At 49.3% G+C, this 17,984-nt stretch overlaps 1 protein-coding gene and 1 long non-coding RNA gene across 3 annotated transcripts in view; both read right to left on the bottom strand.

The window, feature by feature from the left end:
• The window catches only part of MAP1A (microtubule associated protein 1A), a 54,386-nt gene that overhangs the window by 14,988 nt on the left and 21,414 nt on the right, over positions 1-17,984 (bottom strand). Inside the window, exons 1-2 of one of the 2 annotated variants that reach the window (XM_064157755.1) lie at positions 16,598-16,670; positions 527-609 (exon numbers count right to left, since the gene is read on the bottom strand). Coding sequence is in view for 1 of the 2 variants with exons in the window: in XM_064157754.1 (XP_064013824.1) it covers positions 527-609 (83 nt within the window). In the remaining variant the exon portion in view is untranslated. Of the gene's footprint in view, positions 1-526; positions 610-16,597; positions 16,671-17,984 lie in introns of those variants that run through there. The other variant, XM_064157754.1, reaches the window with a different exon arrangement.
• Positions 6,168-16,656, bottom strand: LOC135183030 (uncharacterized). The gene is made up of 2 exons (XR_010305390.1): positions 16,594-16,656; positions 6,168-7,187 (listed from the first exon to the last, which is right to left on the bottom strand). It is a non-coding gene; the product is annotated as an uncharacterized LOC135183030 (long non-coding RNA).

Here is a 17,984-nt window from a genome sequence, read left to right as displayed (position 1 = left end):
GGCAGGTTACTGAGGAGGGGAGACACTGCTTCTGTCTGCCCAACACAGCTCCACATCACATTGTGACTCACACTGAGAAAGTGAGCCAGTGTCAAGAGAAACTGTTTGGTGTTACCCTGACACATAAGTGGTCAGCACACTTAGATTCTCTCAAACAAGAATGCTCAAGGTTCAGAAGCCCTTCACCCTGTGTGCTAGGAACCTCTAGAAGCCCCTGAGAATGCCTTAATGGAGCAATTCTAAGGCACTATGCCTTCGAGGAAGCAGCTCACTCCTAACAGCCTGGCATACAAGAAGCCACACACTGCTGTGTGTTTCTCAGCAGAAAATGCTGCCAGAGAACAGTGATTACTGCACATATGGTGCTGGCAAGACCGAAACATTGGCATCTTTACCACACCTTGCAGCAGGCTAGTGGCATGTTCAAACTCTCCAGAAGGTGCAAAGTGTGATGACCACGAGCTTCACATCAAGCATGAGCAGGAAGAGCCCATGTGAAGAAAACCTGCTGGCACCCGGTGCTTACCTCAGACACGATGCTGTCCACATTGGGATTCACCAGGATCACTGTCTCCAGTGTATCACTCCGGTGATGGAGGGTTCTTTGGCCTGCAGAGAGGGGAGGGATTAGATGGTTGGCAGAAGCTGAGGAGACAGTATCTGCCTATTGACCTCCAAAGTTCCACTTCAGCATGTGTTTGGCTGCGAGGCTTCAAGCTGTGTTCTAGATCCAATTAAACACCACGGTCTCATGGAACAAAACAAACTCTTTCAATAGCAAGGAAACAAATCCTAGTTCTAGGGCAGCACATTTTGCAACTCAGTTCCAGTGCATTCTGAAGTCCACAGTGCCAGGCACATCAAACCACCTGCTTGTGCCAGACAGCTGTGCCACATAAACACTGGCACAGACCAATGATCCCCTCCAGACAGGAGTATCTCTGCCTCCCTGCAGCTACCACAGAGAGGTATTTCTGAAAGCTGTCCAAGCCTTAGTCACTACAGAGCTTTGTGAGCCAGCTGGTGTGAGCCAACTCCTGCTTCATTAGAGCTGCAGCACCAATAACGAATCTCTTGTCATTCTTAGTAAGCTTTTTTCTCTCACAAAGTGCTGGTTTTAAAATCCAAATGTGCAGTCCTAGGGGGAAACTGCTACTGCTATGGGAACCACCTGGACAACAAGACTGCAACTTGTTCTTCTGTCTCCTTCCTGTGAGAGTCACAAACAGGCACCCAGACGGGACTCTGCTCTCTACATTTGTGTAGGCAAAGGAGGAAGACCCAAAGAAGAGCAAGCAAGAGTCTGGCAGCGCAGATTAACAGTCTGTGTGCTCACCTTGGCAGGGGCACTGCAAGGACATAATACTCAGGTAGTGGAGGAAAGAGCAGTGGTGGGTGCCTGCCATCCTGAGCAGCACTGTGCCCATGTCAAACACCTCTGGGAAATCAGATGATGCACAGGACCTTTGTGCTCTGTCTCCCTTGATGCTGCAGGCAGCACATCACTTTCTGGATTCCTGTCTTTATGTGCTCTACAAGCCAGACACTTTGAACTCAACTGCTGGAATGTAAAAGTCTTCCATAGGATTTAACCCCTAATGTGGACTGGAGGCCCAGAGACTTTCACTGGAAAGGGGCATCTATTTCTAATCATCTTCCACACCACTGTTGCTCTCTGGCAACACTCCTCTCCACTCTCTCCTCTCCACAGCCTCCTATCAGCTCTCTTTCTAGGCAGATCTCAATCCTTCTAAAATAGTGTGATCAAAGTGTTGTCTCAAAGACAGACACCAAAAGGACAAAAAGAAAGAAGCCAGAGAAAGGCCAGTACTAGTTATAGCTTTAATCAGTCTCTGGGATGTTTTCCTCTGGCTGCCAGCAAAGCAGACAAACATGCCCACAGGGCAACTTTCAGCCCAAAATGAGAGTCACTGAGCTCACAGCAGAACTATTCCTACTCTGCAGATCTAGCTGCTGTCTGAATTTGTGTTCTTTCAGTTGGCCTAAGATGGGTCCCTCCAGACTAAAACAAACCCAGCACTGTGACGGCAGATGCCTGCACTGAGTTCAGCAGCAGTTCTGCCACTGGCTGTGGTGTGGGGATGGGAGCTGCTGGGAGCAAAGGCTCTGCACAAAGGAAGAATGATGCAAGTGAGCCTGTGGGGAGCAGCTGAGCGCTGGCAGGTGGCACAGGGAGTGCTCCGGGCATGCACTGCAGCCAGTCCCAACGGGACAGTCACGGTGGGACAGTGGAAAAAGCCTTGGCACGGCTCAGATCCCAGCAGGGACACCAGCAGAGCCTCCCTTCCCCGCTGACTGTGCCCTGCAGGTACCACACAGATCACCGCATAGCAGGACCCGCTCGCAGGCTGCTCAGAAGCGATTTGCTCCCATTTGTCAATCGATGCCATTCCCCAGGCTTCAGCTTCTGCCACCTTGCTGCCCACACATCTCTGACAGACTGTTTTGGCAGTCATCACCCACATCCCTAGGGAAACGTGGCTGGGTGTACAGAACCCACGGCAGCAGTCTCTTCCTCATGTCCTGTGAAAGGAGGGCTCTCAGCACAGCGTGGGCACCAGCAGGTGGGCATCCTTCCAGGCACCAGGTGCCAAGGCACTGCAGAGGCAGTGCCAGCCTGAGGACTGCCGGCTGGGCAGCCCTTGGGGGACAATGCCAGCTGCAGAAGGAAAGACGCCTGTCTGCAGGACTAAGCGGCATGAAAAGGCTGCTGCTCTTTGCCATGTCTGTGGTTCAGCCCCAGCAGCTGAGCTGTCGCTGCCGAGCCCGGCGAACAAAGCCAGGCTGGTTAGCATTCTGCCGGCAGCCTCACCCCCGGGGCGCTGGCCCTTGGCGCTCCAAAGAAAGAGAAGGGTTCAAGCTGCGGGGCCGGCAGCTGCCGGCAGATGGAAGGTGGGAATGGTGACACACTGAGCCCTGCGAAGGGCCCCGAAGGTGACCAAGAGGCTGAAACGTGTTCTTGTGAGGCGAGGCTGAGCATGCTCAGAATGTTTATGCTGGAAAAGGGAAGGCTTGGGGTGGGAGGGAGATTTTATCAATTATGAAGAAGGGAAAGTCAGAATCTCTGCACAGTAGTGCCCAGAGACGGGACAGGAGGCAAGAGGCACAAACTGAGACACATGCAATTCCATCTGAACGCAGGAAAATGCTAGGGGATTTACTGTGAGGATAGTCAAACACTGGAATAAGTTGTACAAAGAGATTGTGGAGTCTCCATCCTCAGAGATACTCAAGACTCAAGTGGACATAGTCCTGGGAAAGCTGCCCTAGCTGACCTTTCTTGAGCAGGTGGGGTTGGACTGGAAGATCTCAAGAACTCCCTTCCAATTCAGCAGTTTTGTGACCGTGAAGCAGTGCAGTCCTGCAGTTTTGCTCTTGAACTGATGTTGGGCAGATTCCCTTTCCTCAGTGGCAGCAAATGGTTCTCAGAAGGATCCAGGAGCACAGCCATACCGCCAGGACATTTCCAGAACCACTGACTCACTGCACACACATGCCAAAACCCACAGCCGCTCTTCCACTTCTCTCAGAGATAAAGCAGAGGAGCTCACAAAGTGCAGGCTGAACTGCAGATGGTGGTGAGATGGCAACATGGTGACCTAACAGCCTGTGAACCCACCAGGGCAAGTGCTCTAGCCCCAGCCACACCAGTGCCACCAGCTGCCAGCAGCACCCCTGCATGTGACAGAGAAAAGCCTGTGCTGTGCCCACCTCAGGTAGCACCCATCATCCCAACATCCCTTTGAATCCAAGTGCTCATTTGTCTGAGCTGCCCTTTGCTGGCTGCTGCCTCTACACAGCCCCACGGAGGCTGCACAAAGGATTTAAACACCCAGGCTGGGGCATCCTTGCTCTTACTTACAAAAATGCCATGTGGCAGCAATTGGCAGCAGTGTGACTGACACTGCAGACATGGCAGCTGAAAGCACTACTCAGGCCACCCTAGGTCTTTGTCCTTACCAGAGCCCTATCACAGGGAAATGTCTGTCTGGAGGCATCACTGCAACATCAACACCGGTTCATTCCTTTTACCAGTACAAGAAATATCCTTCCCAGGCTCCTGCTTTCTTCAACCTGACTGAACAAACAAGCTCCCTAAGATTATTTGTGCTTACCAGGCTGGGTTCTATCTGTAAAGTGAACACCAACAGCACACTGATAAAAAGTACCAAAGTTTCACACCCTGGATATGGTATCAAGGCACAGAAGCTGACTCTTCCTTTCTGATCTCTTTCCCAGTGTTATGAACATTTCTCTTCAAGGTGGCACTTCTGAGAGGGTTCTTCTTACAAGAAGATCTCACATATCACCATGGCTCAGTACCTTTTGCTTCAGCAAAGAGATGAGCCTTGTATTACATCATTTTCCTGATGCTCTGTTGAAAACATTTCCACCTCTGAAGACAGTCAAACTGTGCAGGAGGGTGCTCAGGGTGCATATATTTGCATAACTAACATGAGCTAGCACAAGCTGAAAGGCTGCCATTTCCTTCATTCTGAAATGATGTCATAACACTGAGATAGTAACTGACCCCTTCATTCCGAGCCAGTGAAGTCTCCAACTGCAGCTTCTTCAATGCCAATAGGAGAAAACGGATCCAGCCCCAAATGGTGTCCATTCAGAGAAGAGGAAACAAGGCGTTCATTCACAAACACCCCAGGGCTGTACCAAGTGCAGCACGTAACAGCTCCTTGGGAGAGATGTTATAGAGACCAGGAGAAAGGGAGGAGAGGTCCTGCACAGAATTCTGACCAGGGTCCTGCCTCTTACCCTGCCTGTGCCAATACACCCTCCCATCTCATTCTGCAGTATGGACCCACTTCTCCACATGCTTTGTGGGGTTCAGAAGCGAGGCAGGGGAGTGGATGCACTCTCGCCAGAAGCAGTGTCCTATATTCAGCACCTGAAGTGGATCTAGCTGCTGAAGCTGCTTCCTCCAGCAGGCAAATTGAACAGTGTGCAGCTGGTAGGACCAGCTCTGGCTGATGGAGTTTTGGAAGCTCTGCTTGCTGATCAGATGAGCTCACAAATGAAAAAAAACCCAAACAGAGTCAGCACACAAACCAGCGACTGCGAGTCCACCATTCCTCCCCTCCTCACCTATGGAGCGCTGCATCTCAGCAGCAGCTCTTAGCTTCTCTGGACCCAGGCATCTGTGCCATGCTGGGCAAATAGCACTGTCACAATGGCTCAGAGGGAGATATGCTTAGGTGATTTTATAGCTGTGGGCAAGCTGTGAGCATCCACAGTTCCAGCAGTATGAATGTGCTACAAAGCAGCACAAAGAGTTTGCTGCTCATGTGCTCCAAAGAGGACAGTCATCCACAAATTTTAAACCAAACCTCTCCAACAGAGAGGGGGACTGAAGGGATTCGCAGTATGGCATGGACGTTTGTGGTGGGCTCTAGGAAGGAAAGGTTCCAGGCAAATGCAGCTTTAAAGACAACTGTCATTCCCTTCTCTAGGCAGAGGACAGCAGCTGCCTGAGAGGCAAAGCATCTGTACGGATCTGGTCACTGCACAAAGGCAGTATGGAAAGCAGGCAGCTGTGTCTCATGGGGGCTGGATCCTTAGAGGAGAAACCGGAGTTCAGAATGTGCTAACATCAGCCTCTGCTCTGGCCAAGGCTGCCTCCACTTCAGGCAGTTCAGCCACGTAGGAGACAGACACCATCACACTCAAGAGTTACAGCTCACCACCAAAGGAGCTCACCCAGGCACAAGGACAGCAGCTTGGCCAGTCCTCAGACCTCAGACTGAGGACAATCCATGGCCTCAACTGTTCTCCATGGGTTGTGGATGATCTTGGAGGTCTCTTCCAACCTGGTGTATGGAGCACATACATTGGCTGTGATGGTAAACTGTTGTACTTACGAGCTGTCCTCAAAAGGCATTTATTTGTATTTCAAAGCAAAATACTAGTGGGTTTTTTTCTTTAGATTAGAGCAGAACATCTTTGTTAAGCACATCTGTAATTTCATTAAAGTTATCGATAAAGCGACCAAAGACCTTTACTTCATCAGTTGTTTTTTGCTTCTCTTTCTTTTCCCTACAAGCTTTGTGAACATGTTTTTCAGGATACTCTATTTATGTTCACAGAATCCTACACCCAAGGTTGGAGGGTTTTGCCAGACAACAATGGATGGATTTGGTTTGGTGTATGCTTTGACAGAGAAGATATGATAAGGTCTCTGCACTTCCTCAGTGCAAGCCTCTTTGTTTCTTCCTCCCATGACCACTTTGCTCACTGGGCTCTTGGGGTTACTTTTTCATTTGTCTTGACTGCTGGAAACCCCTTGCAATTTGTTACTGCCCATGCCTATGACCAGCACGCTGTTTGCATCCTAATCCTGGTCTGCCTAAAAGGAGCACTGAGGAGGAAAAGAGTGTTTCAGAGCAGTTCTCCTGGGACAGGACCCAGAGTCTCAGCCACCATCTGCCCTAGCTCTGGCTTCCCTGAGACAAGCAATCAGCTGTGGCAAGGACTCCACAGGCACCAACTGGCTGAGCAGCTGCAGAAGCAACCACTGAGAAGCAGAAGGTGGGCCCCAGCACTACACCATTACTGCTGCACCCCTAAGACAAGAGATGCTTACTTGTAGCTCTTCCTCTGCAGCCTAGGTGGGAAGCTGGAGGCCTATATCCAATCACCATCTTCTCAGAGGATGACAAGAACACCAAAGAAGATGGCACAGTGCCCTTTGGCATGCTCTCTCCGGAGATGGGTGACCTCTGACAAAGCAGGATTGCTCTCAGGCCTGCCGGCTGAAGCGCATCTCTTGTGTGCAGCTGAAACACTCACAGGCACTGAGATGGGGACAAGATCTTCACACATCTGCATCCCAAACACCAGACTGTACAGTGAGAGTCCTGGCTCCCTCCCCCAACATCTATGAGCAATAATTAGTTAATTATGCAAGCCACAGCTAACTCAAGAGGGCACACAAAGAACACCCTTGGACTGGCAGCAGCCTGGGCTTACAGAGGCATCTTTGCTTTGGTGCAGTCCTAAACCTGAGTGATGGCTCCAGCTCAGGAGTGCAAACGTGATCCCTAACACTTGGATACATCTACCACAGTGCCAGGACACTTTCGTGGCAGCACTGTGTCACATGAGATGAGGCTTTCAGGCACTAGGTGAGGACCACAGCTGGAGCTTGGTGTAAACTACTTAGAAAAAAAGGAAGAGGATCCTGAGGTTAAGTGGGATGCTGCAGTGCAAGCTGGTGCCTGGCTGCTGGGTTCAGCTGCCTGGAGAGATGCAGTGATCCCAGCAGTTCTGGGCACATCCAGCTCTTTGTTTTTTTCCAGAGAGGAGCAGAGCATGGGGCATGGCCAGCTCACTGCTGATCACTGCTGAAAGGGCTGTCCCACAGCCTCCTCCCCCAACTCATATTCATAGCATGTGACAGCTACACCAGCTACTTATAATAGAAACATTATTAGGAAAGTCTTGTACTTTCAGCTTTCTAGCATGATTCAACAGCCAAGAATGATGAGGAATTGGCTTCTGGCAGTGCTTTGTGGTCCACCAGCAAGTGGTCTGTCTCTCATGCCCTGAAAAAGTCTACAGTAAAGACTCATTTCATACACTTTCTGGTTTTAGATTTTCAATCATTCTGCAGAAATAGATAAATAAAGATCTACTTGTTTATGGCTAAATGGCTAAGTCAAATTATCTAGTTATTTAGTAATTTCCTCTTAGCTAAAGAAAGAGAAAATTGCTGTGTACTAGCAAAGGCAAAACACATTTTTAGTGGGAATAGGAAAATCAGCTGAGAATTGAGAGGCAAGAAGCTGAGTCCCTGAAGGTAAGGCAAGAACAGGGCTATGTGCATACAGACCACTGAACGCACCACAAGTGAAACCACATAGGACACAAAATGAAGGATTTTAAACTGCACCTAGAAAAGAAGGGGAAGCCACTGGTGTTCAAGCAAGGGAATATTATTGTATGCATGAGCTTTTGCTCTTCACAGATGTATCAAAATAGTATGTGATGGCTTTTCCTAGCGGGATACTGAGTCACAGAGTTAAAATCATGGCACCACTGAAATAGAGCCCTGTGAATGCACAGTAGGAGCCACACCCCATCTAAACTGAATGAACAGCTACAGAGGATAGGACAACACAAAGCAGTGTGCAGAGACAGTCTAGATTCAGACAATTCAAACCTCTCTGCAAAGCAAAGCAATCCCCAGGGTCTGCTTTGTAGACCTGAAAGTGCACCTAGATTCCTTTCAGCCTGTGAACAAGGACGAATATCCAGGGGTGTTCTTAGCCACAGACTGACAGGAATTTTGGGTGCATGTGGTATATTTACCCATATCCAGTTAGACTGAAGCTGGGCAGAGGGTAGAAGACCACCTACTCAAGAACACACCACAGCAAGTGCTAAAGCCGCCTTAGAGTTCAAGGCTTTCCTGGTGTGTGGCCATGCAGATGGAGAAACAGGTGGCAGGCATTGTGCTAACTTTGGCCAGAGGCTGGCAACACAACACTGAGAGCTGAGCAGAGGAGGATGCAGCACAAGCAAGAGCATTGGTTGGGCCAGGGCAGTGCCAGGGATGCATTCTGTGCTCCCTCAAGGGCTTCAGAGCAAGGAGAACTCTTCTAACTCTGTTATACCCTTAGAACAGCTCAGAGGCAAAGCCTCAAATGCTTCAGAACTCTGCTAGTAGAGAACTTGGTGCAAAAAGGTATGGGAAGAAGATGGCATCAGCAGGACAACACCTAGAAGGAGCAAAGTTTCTCAGCAGGAGTAGAGTCAGAGTGACATTAACTGAGGGCCACAGCAGGCAGGACAGAGCAAGGAAAAACGCAGCAGTAACCAGTTGTCCTGGTCAAAAGATGAGCATCTCTGGGAGGGCCAGGCAGTATATTTTCAAGGATATGGGAAAGCACAATGGATTAAACTAATTAGTGTCAAAGCCAGAAGCATGTGGTGTGGAGACCTACACAAAGCAGAAGTGGCACAGGATGGTCTGGGTGCACAACAGTAAGATTTCAAGAACTGTTGCTGAGCCTGTCAGGATGGAGAGGGCTGAGTTGTCTGAAGACACTTCAGGTTTCCTTTTGTGGCTCTAGCTGGATATATTTAATAACTTGCCTAACATGCTGCTGCTGCATGTCAGGAGGACTGAACATGCTCTAAGGTAAGAAGAGCCTCTGCAAAATGATTAAATGCCATTAAGGTATGGGAGGTTGTGGGCACTTGCCACATCCCAGGAGATGCTCCTCCTAACCATTTGCCTGTGTCTTCCTATCTTCCCTCCTCCCTGTGATATTTTCATGCCATCTACAGCTCCTCTCCCAGGCAATTTCTATTTCTATACTGTGCCAACCATAGCAACCATCTCATTGCTTCCTAATTGCACATACTGTCTCACTTTTATGCTAAAGAGCAATTTGATAGCTCAGCCATTTTAGAGCTGCTGATTGAAGAAACAGATGTTCACTTTGGAAAGGGCTCTATTTCCAGAAGTTACAGTTCCTAACTGTTCACTAAATGCCCCACAACTGAAAGTTATACCACCACCATCACCGAGCTACACTGCTGGGTGAGCTGAACGCTTCTCTCTGGTTTGCCAGGCGCAGAATTGGTCACTCAATATTCTGCTCCCTTCAGCCAGCCCTGCACTCTCTTGCTGTGACAGTGTCTGGCATTTACATGAATTAAGCACACAGCACTTCACAGAGGCACAATACCAGCCGTGAGGAGCTGGATCTGTAACTTCTGAAATGTCTCCAGATAACCCAAAGCCTAAACACACCTTAGGACACCCTCATATCAGATGTCCTCACTCCACCAACCCCTAGCAGACTTTAGTCTCTGTGGAAATTGAATTAATGTTTCATGTTTTCCTTGTCAGTAGGACTTCAGCTGTGATTTGCTGCCAGTCCTAAAACAGAGGCTTCCACCCAACTGCTCCTCTTGGCACCGAGGCAGATGCCCTGCTCCAGATTCCAGAGCTGAAGACTCAGGTAGGTCACAGAGCTGGACAGCTTCTGCCTTCTTACCGTTCACAGGAACACTCACCACGGGATACATGCTCTTACAACCAGACCCAACAAAACTGCATTTCTGCTGGTTTTGAACTATCTGGGTAACCTGATTGTGGCTGACCTGTGAGTACAGCTCATCTGCCCTAGCTCCCTCTCTGATTGTTAATGTTTTTTCCTGACAGCTGATCAATATGAAACGTGTGAGCAAGCTGCCTGAGGCAGAGAGAACACAGCTGCTTCAGGAGGGGACAGCTGTCACAAGAAGGGGGGTTTCTTCAGATTTCCTCCTGTTTGCCTATCGAGATGCCACTTCTGGCAAGAAGCTCCTGCCTGCAATTACAAGCATCTCTTTAGACTCCTCAGTCCTCCTTCCTATTCCATACTGTTCAGTCTCACTGTAAGTATTTTTCCTTTGCTCCCCCCATGCTTGTTTTGAAAATGACCTGACGAATGTCATCTCCATTTAAGATACAGATATGAAGCCAGCTGTGGACTCTGTGTGGCTGATGTGATAAAGCACAGGGCTGTATCCTGCCAGCCCTTCAGGAAAAGCAGCTGTCCTCTGCCAGAATCGTTCTTTGCTGCATTTTGACTTCACAGTCTTGGATCTAGGTGCCACTTGGCAGATTCTCTGCGTGGTCTGGATGCCTGGGATTTGATTTACAGCATGGAGTATAGTGGCAACAAATGGGAGCCTCAGGGCCTCCTATCCTTTCTGCTAGCCTTATCTGCTCAGAATTGAAGAGAGGCACTTGGACAGGCCTTGTCCACTCAGAACTAAAGAGAGGCACTTGGGAGAAGTCAAGGAGGTTTCTAGCAGAGTAGGGACAGATTCTCTCTATATGGGTGACAACTCAACTTGGCCACTGCCTCTCACCAGTTTGATTTGCACTGAGCTCACTGAAGTTCTGCTTCATAGCAGGACTCCCTGCTTCCTTGTGGCACCCAGTCTAGCCAGGACTCTTTCAGCATGCAGATTACACAGTGAAATCAGGGACTGAACTCAGCATCAGGAGAATAAAAAGGACTAGAAGAGGCCTCCACCACCTTGAGCACTTGTGTCTCAGGGCCCCTCTTTTGTTCAGCTCCCTCAGAGCCATGAAGGCACAGAATCCTTCCACGTTCCCATGCCTCCCTCCATCTTAACAATTGTCTTTGCCTTTGAATATGAGCTAACAGCAAGAAAGAACCCCCCAACAATTTAAACTCTCATGCAAATCTAGCAACCAGGAGCTGGGCCAAAACAGATACTGTGTTCATAACAACCAGCCTGCAAGCTGGTTTTTCAACTGGATGCCACACAGATCAAAGGTACAGAGAACCATCCTATCCAGTGCTTTACTACCATGGAAAGGACTTGGTTTCGTCTGAAGCCATTTACTTCATATATGGCTTAGGCAGTGTCTGAGGTTTTGTCCAATTACAGCAACTTACCCCTCTTAAACCATCTTAAGAAGTTTTTTGGTACATAAATCTAGTCAACCAGACAGTAAATCACTGGCCTCTTGCCTACTTCTCTAAGACAGCTATCAGCACCTTGAACACCTGATGACAGGCTACCATTCCTCAGGCAGCATTCAAAGGGGAGATACTAATTGTCTCTTCCTTCCAGGTTTCTCCTTAATGATTTGAGACTTTGGTACTGGAGCCTAACAGAGAGTGGCATAAGTGAGGCAGTTGGATCCCAGTGAAATGAAAGTTAGCTACAACAAGTGCAAAAGCAATTACCTACATCTCTTAACTTGAGAGTCAGCAGAGGAAGCAAACAGTCCAGACTCACCAGTTATGCTGCCATGCATTTTTAGCACCAATCTATTTGTAGCTATAGCATGTTGTGAAAAACAGCCCCAAGCCTTTACAGCCCTCATCTTTTCACTGGAAACAACCAAAAAGACGACCAAACCACATGAAAAGCAGAGCTAGCAAATGTCAGCCCACCCATGCAGTAGTACCATACAGTCTCCAGGTGAAAGCTGGGAATACAGTTTGTGCTGCTTATGTCCTGCCAGCTGGTAATTCTGTTTTCTTGCTATGGCCTGTATTCTGGAGGCAGGAAGGGACTCTTCTTTCTAACCTTAAAACACTTAGAAGAGTTCCAGGTCAGGTATTCTATGAATATAAATCAACCATTACTAAGCCACTTCTGCCTGAGGCACTTAGCTGACTCCCAAGGGGAGTCAGAAGAGGTTCAGTCTTTTGCAGAGGAGGGGTCTGTGCCTTGCTGTGCCTAAGCTCTGTGATTTGCTTTCACCTTGCTTCACACCTGAAGACAAGGAGATGGATTTCCACATGCCTGACTGGTGACTGTAGATGAGTTCTCATTCTGTGTACCTTCTTCCACAGATCTCAAAAGTTACTACAAGTTTACAAAAGATTTCTTGTTCTGCAGAACGCCAGAGACAAAAAAGGACCTTACAAACCTGGCTGAACTGAAAAGCCAGGGCCCTGAGGTAGGTTCTAGTAAATTGCTGGAGACTTTGGTGCTTCAGAGGAAGGGTCATGAAAGACAATAATATGTGCAAAGAGACACACAAGTTATGCAGTAGCACTCACCCATAACAGATATGCGTATCAAATCCTACTCCTTCTGTGACCAATCTTCCTCCTCTTAGAGGAAATATCCAAGCCTTTACTTTCAAAAGCTCATTTCTTTCAAAACACAGAAATTGGGGTGATGATGCTTTTCAGAAAGGTAGAAGTGAATCAAAATTACATTCCACACTGGAAGAAAAAAATCCAGCCTAGCACTATTTCACACGACCGAGAGATCAGTCCAGCAAGTCTCAAAGACTCATCTAGAAGAACTAGGAACCTGCTGGCCAAGGACACCAATGCTCAAGTTCATCTGTGAAGGACAGAGAATTTCTGAAGAGCTGAATACAGCTAGTTGTTCCATTAGTACTAACTTTTGAGAATCTAGAGAGGAAGGCATGAAAGGAAAAGAATTGATCTCATGTCAGCAGTCAGCACATGTAGAAAATTATCTACATTTCTTTAGTGTGAAGCAAAGGTAAAAACAGGCCACAGAGCTCAAGCACAGCAAGACATGGAATTAATGAAGACTGCTCTCTGTGTGTCCACTCTGCAAAGTCCCACTGCAATAATCCTGCCTCCCTCCATGTTTCCTGCAGTCCACTGCAATATCTTCAGTCCTTCTCATGAGTCATCACTACCAACGGTCAAGCAGCAGCATGCTTGGAGATAGAAGTGCAGTCTGCTGGCACCTAAGTGGTGACTGCCCAGGTGGCAGTCCAAACAGAACGTGTCTCGTCCCAGAGAAGACATCAGTTTGGATCACACTCCTACACTGCCCCATCAGTTTTCACAAAACTGGTATAAACTAATAACTTTCAATGTTTTAGCAGAAGGGGGAAGTGCTTACTTCAGCCAAGCACAACGCATGTGCACTGGCAAGAGGAATTCACACTACTCAACCAAGCAGCTCTAAAGGGAAGGAGAAGAAACTAAGAGAAACTGAGAATTTAGAACAAAAGTAGCTGATTGCTTTCTCTGGTCTTCCCTGTCAGCAGCTACAAGCCTTGTGCTGGAGTCCAGAAAGACATCATCCTGTAGACAATTCAGGATTTTTGAGAAAATAAATCCTCTTTTTCCATCTCTCCCCTGAATAACTTCTAAGTATTCATGTACAGACTGAAAGATGGTCTCTATCTCCTCCCCTTCTTCCCCAGGTACCTTTGCCTAGTGAACACTGTACAGGCTAGCAGATGCACCCTTCATTTTCAGCTAGCTACTACTGTTAAGTCACTGTATGCTAACCACACAGCTTCATGTTCATTGGCTTCCCAGTGCACCTCCTTTTCAAAAGCCTGGAGGCCTATATTCTGCCTACCAATTAGCAGTGGGAAGGCTGAGATAATGCACATAGCACACTTTGCCAGATGTAGCACCCATGAGGATCTCCATACTCAGATACTTAACACAAAGATATGGATCCTTATTTGTCCCTCAGCTTGTTCTTCTTCTGTAAGATGCAGCCATCCCAGGAGTTAGCTATGATGAGCTGCATATGAACATGTACAAAGAGCAGAAGAACACATCCCATAGAAGCTCATGCTGAGGAAACCCTTACTCCAGTGTCCAGCCACGCTCTTTTAAATGAGACACACTGCACTTTTCCACATGCAGCTTTCTTGCTTTCACCAAAGAGAGCCTGTGCTGGCTACTGCTCACCATACTCTTGTCAATCGTCCATTTACCACCATATCTGCTTAGGACACAGCTCAGGCATGCCAACAACATCGATGTAAGGAAGAGTGGCAAAAAGACATGACAGGACATGGATTGGTTTGTCAGGAAAGAAGCTACACATCTCTCTGTCTGCAGAATATGAGCAGGGTGGAGGATCTGACAGCCTGGCCTTGTCAGATCACAGGAAAGAAAAGGAAGAGAAGGAAAAAAAGCTTCCCAGCCTGTATACAGTAGCAACTTGCTGGAGAAAGTGTAAGGACAGACATGTAATCTGGATGCAGCCAACCAGTGTGGACCCATCAAGGAAACAGGGAGCGTACTGACCTTGCACAGCAAAAGGCCCCCTGCCCCATCAGAAGAAAGAGGAATCCTTGCTATCCTGGAACAGTTCCCAGTCTGCAGGGCTTTTATCAGTTGAACCAGAGCTACTGGAATAGAAGCAGCCTCGTCTCTGAGATCAGAGAGTGTAAAGCAGAGCTTGTTTTTTCTGCAGTCATAAGCCAGCAGGCACCAGCTGCAGAATTTGCCGCAGTGTGTGTGCGTGTGTTTCTGCGTGTGCGAGTGTGCAGCAGCCACGCTCCTCCCCTCCAACCTCGCTGTGTGACAAATGTGGCCAGCTCCCTCCTTCCTCCCCTTTCTAGCATCATCACTAGCAGTCCCAGTCTGATCGCTCTCAGCCCCCTCTCTTCTCTATCTAGAAAGCTTTTGTTGGCATCATTACTGACTTTTCTCTGCCCTCTCCCTGCTCAGTGAGGTCTGCCTCTCTTCCTTCTCCCTCTCATCCAAACCAGCGGTGTCTGACAGATTCTCATGGTCATGTCCCCTGGTCTGTGCATCCTGTCAAACCCTGCTCCAGCTCTGGACACTGGAGATAAAAAGCCCTGTTCTGCAATACTTCAACACATTTTAGCATTAGTATATAAATGATTTCACACTTTTACCAAGATCTCTGCTGGTGGCAATACTAAAAAGTGACAAAGACACCCTGTGAAAACAGAACCTTGTGTATCTGTAGACTCCAAAAGTGTCATCTTCACACTGTACCATTGGTGGTGCAGAAATGCTAATCATAAAGGGAGAAGTCAGGCCCTCACACCTCTGTGCTACATGGAAAGTATAGGCCCATAAGGGATGACAAAGGACTCCTGCTAGGAAAATGAAAGCACTTTGCTATTCTCATTTCTAAAGCACGAAATCCCTCCCTATGGAATGCTAGGGTGAAAATCATCTCCAAGCCTGGCCACATCTCTCCTCTGCTGTCCTAGAAAAGCTGCATCATTCACATTTTATAAGAGCCTTCCCTTTTTCCTCCCCCACTAACTGGATGCATTTGGATGCTTTTTGGCTTCCTGTAGTGGAAGAATGTAGTGTTCAGCAGCTCAAAGCCAGACTTCATCTACTTCAAGACTACTCATGTGTGGGTGTGCAGCACCAGAGGAAAGAGAAATTGCGAAAGGGGCCCTGTATCTCTTCCATCTCTTGTCACCAGCATGACAGTCCACCTTAACAACCCTCCCCCTCCTGACTGGCATTAGCCTCGTTCCAGCATCAGCAGAGATGCGGGCATTAATACCGGCTTTCAGCAAGCCTTCCCCGAAGGGAGCATCTGTGAGATGCTTTGTGCCACCTCCTCCCTTCCCCAGCAGCACACCATCTCCAGAAAAGACCATACTGGCATAAATCGTGATGCTGCAGTTCCTTAAGTCCTTGGCTAGCAGAGTATCTCCTCCAGATTCTTCTCTAGACCCGTCTTCGTGCATCCTTCTCAGTGAGCTAACGACACAAGTGCAGCAGACAGCTGAGCAGCTGGGGAATTTGGGTTCTGTTCCTATACTGGGGGCAGAAGCAGCTGAGAAGGGGCAAGGTCCTCGGATCTGCTCCGTCTGCAGATCTGCACCTTTCCCTCTTGTCACTAGTCCTTTTGCCCTTACTCACAAGTTAGTCCACCCCACCCCCGCCCCATCCCCCCAGCAGGATTAAATTCCAAGGAAAGAAAACCGTATCCTCAATAGACAGCTCCGCAAGGATGCCACCTGCAAGGACAGGACAGAGCCAAACCCTCGCCGCCGGAGACTGAGCAGAGGAGAGCAGGAGAGCTGCCCAGGGCTAAGTCTGCTTGCCAGGTACCTAAATCTGCAGCCACGGACCCCAGAAAAACCCGTCCCCACCCCGGCCGGCCAGCTGTACCCCCTGAAACGACCCAGCATCAGAGCGGGAACAAAGCCAGAGCCGGCTACAATCCCCCACCCTGCGCACAGCAACGGGGGCTTGGCGCTGCCCACCGTCCCAGCCCGCCATCGCCCGGCCCCAGCCGTAGGGGCCCTGGGCCAGGCTGACCTGATAGGAAAGGGCCGTGCACGTACCATCGTGTCCGGGTGGAGCGGCCCGGGGCGCGGCGAGGTGCGCTGGGAGCCGCGGATGCAGCGGCGGAGCCCGGGCTGCGGAGCGCGGCTGCGGTGTCAGCGGGGCGGGGGAGGAGCCGCTGCGCCACCGCCCCCCGCGCAGTGCGCAGGGGCTGCGTTAACCCTCTGCGGGCTGCGGCCCGGCCCAGTGCGGCCAGCAGCATCCCCAGCATCCCGGTGCCTCCCGCAGCTCAGCCCGCGCCGCTCTCGCACCGGTGCTGCCCCTGGCGCAGGGCTGGCGGCGGGGACCACCGAGACTCCAACTCGACAGAACACCTGAAACCGGACAAGCTCCCGCACGTCGCTGGACCTCCCCGCTACCAGCACCCTTTTCCCGACACCTTATGGCCAGGCTGCTCCTCACAGGAGAACTCAGACCAGCACTGCCCATCCCATCTGAGCCGAGTTCTGGCTTCATTTACTCTTGGACTAGCACCTTACGCCTGGCTCCAGCTGCAGAGCGATAGAACAGCAACATCAAATACCGGGCAGAGCATCCACATTACCTGGAGGTGTAAAAGTTCCTCTGGGTTTGTGTCAGTGCTGGGGTTACAACACAGAACGGCTCTGCAGGCGCTGACGAAGGGGCTGAGGTCAAAAGGCTACAGCCCCCTACTAGCACCGGGCTTTCAACACACACTTCAGCACCCACTTAGCGCTACCTGTGACCTCGGCAAAGCCTTGGCATCACGGAGCCTGTGGATTCGGAGAGCAGCCAAGGCTGTGAAACAAGTGACCATAGAAATGGTGAAAAGCAAATCACTGCACAGACAGGGCTGGGGTGTCCCATCTTTGGCTGCAGGAAGGCTTAGCTCCCCACCCTGCAGTCAATCTTGGGGAGCAGACAAATTCCAAGTTTCACTTCTATTAATCATTTGCATAAGAGCAGAAGCAAGCCTGGTTTCTGGTCCCAGGCTCTTTCATCCTGCTGCTCCTTGGTGTTGTTACAGTCAGTTCCGCTAGGCACAAAGTCATCATGATGAAGCATTTCAGGCAACTTGGTTTGATGGTTTTCATTTAAACTGTCAGGACAGTAGTCGGAATCTAGCCCACTCCGCCCCCATGTGTTCTTGGGGTCAGGCCACGAGGCCATCTAGCCCACAGCCACGAGTGAATAGATAGGGAAAGAGCATAAAATATATGACCTCAAATTACACCTCAGCCCAGAGCAGATGTCCTCACTCACCAACAAAGATTGTCTCTGCACCTTTACGTAGAAACTGCATGAGCTTCTCTATTGCTTTCTGAAGCTACCTGTACCTCTGAGCTCTGTGGCAGCTGTTTAATGATATGTCATGTAAAAATTACACATGTAACAATTGTAATGCCTGCTATCTGCCACATCGCT

This window comes from Pogoniulus pusillus, chromosome 17 (assembly GCF_015220805.1).
Source record: "Pogoniulus pusillus isolate bPogPus1 chromosome 17, bPogPus1.pri, whole genome shotgun sequence".
Classification (NCBI taxonomy): Eukaryota; Metazoa; Chordata; class Aves; order Piciformes; family Lybiidae; genus Pogoniulus; species Pogoniulus pusillus.
This window is presented reverse-complemented; position numbering and strand designations above follow the sequence as displayed.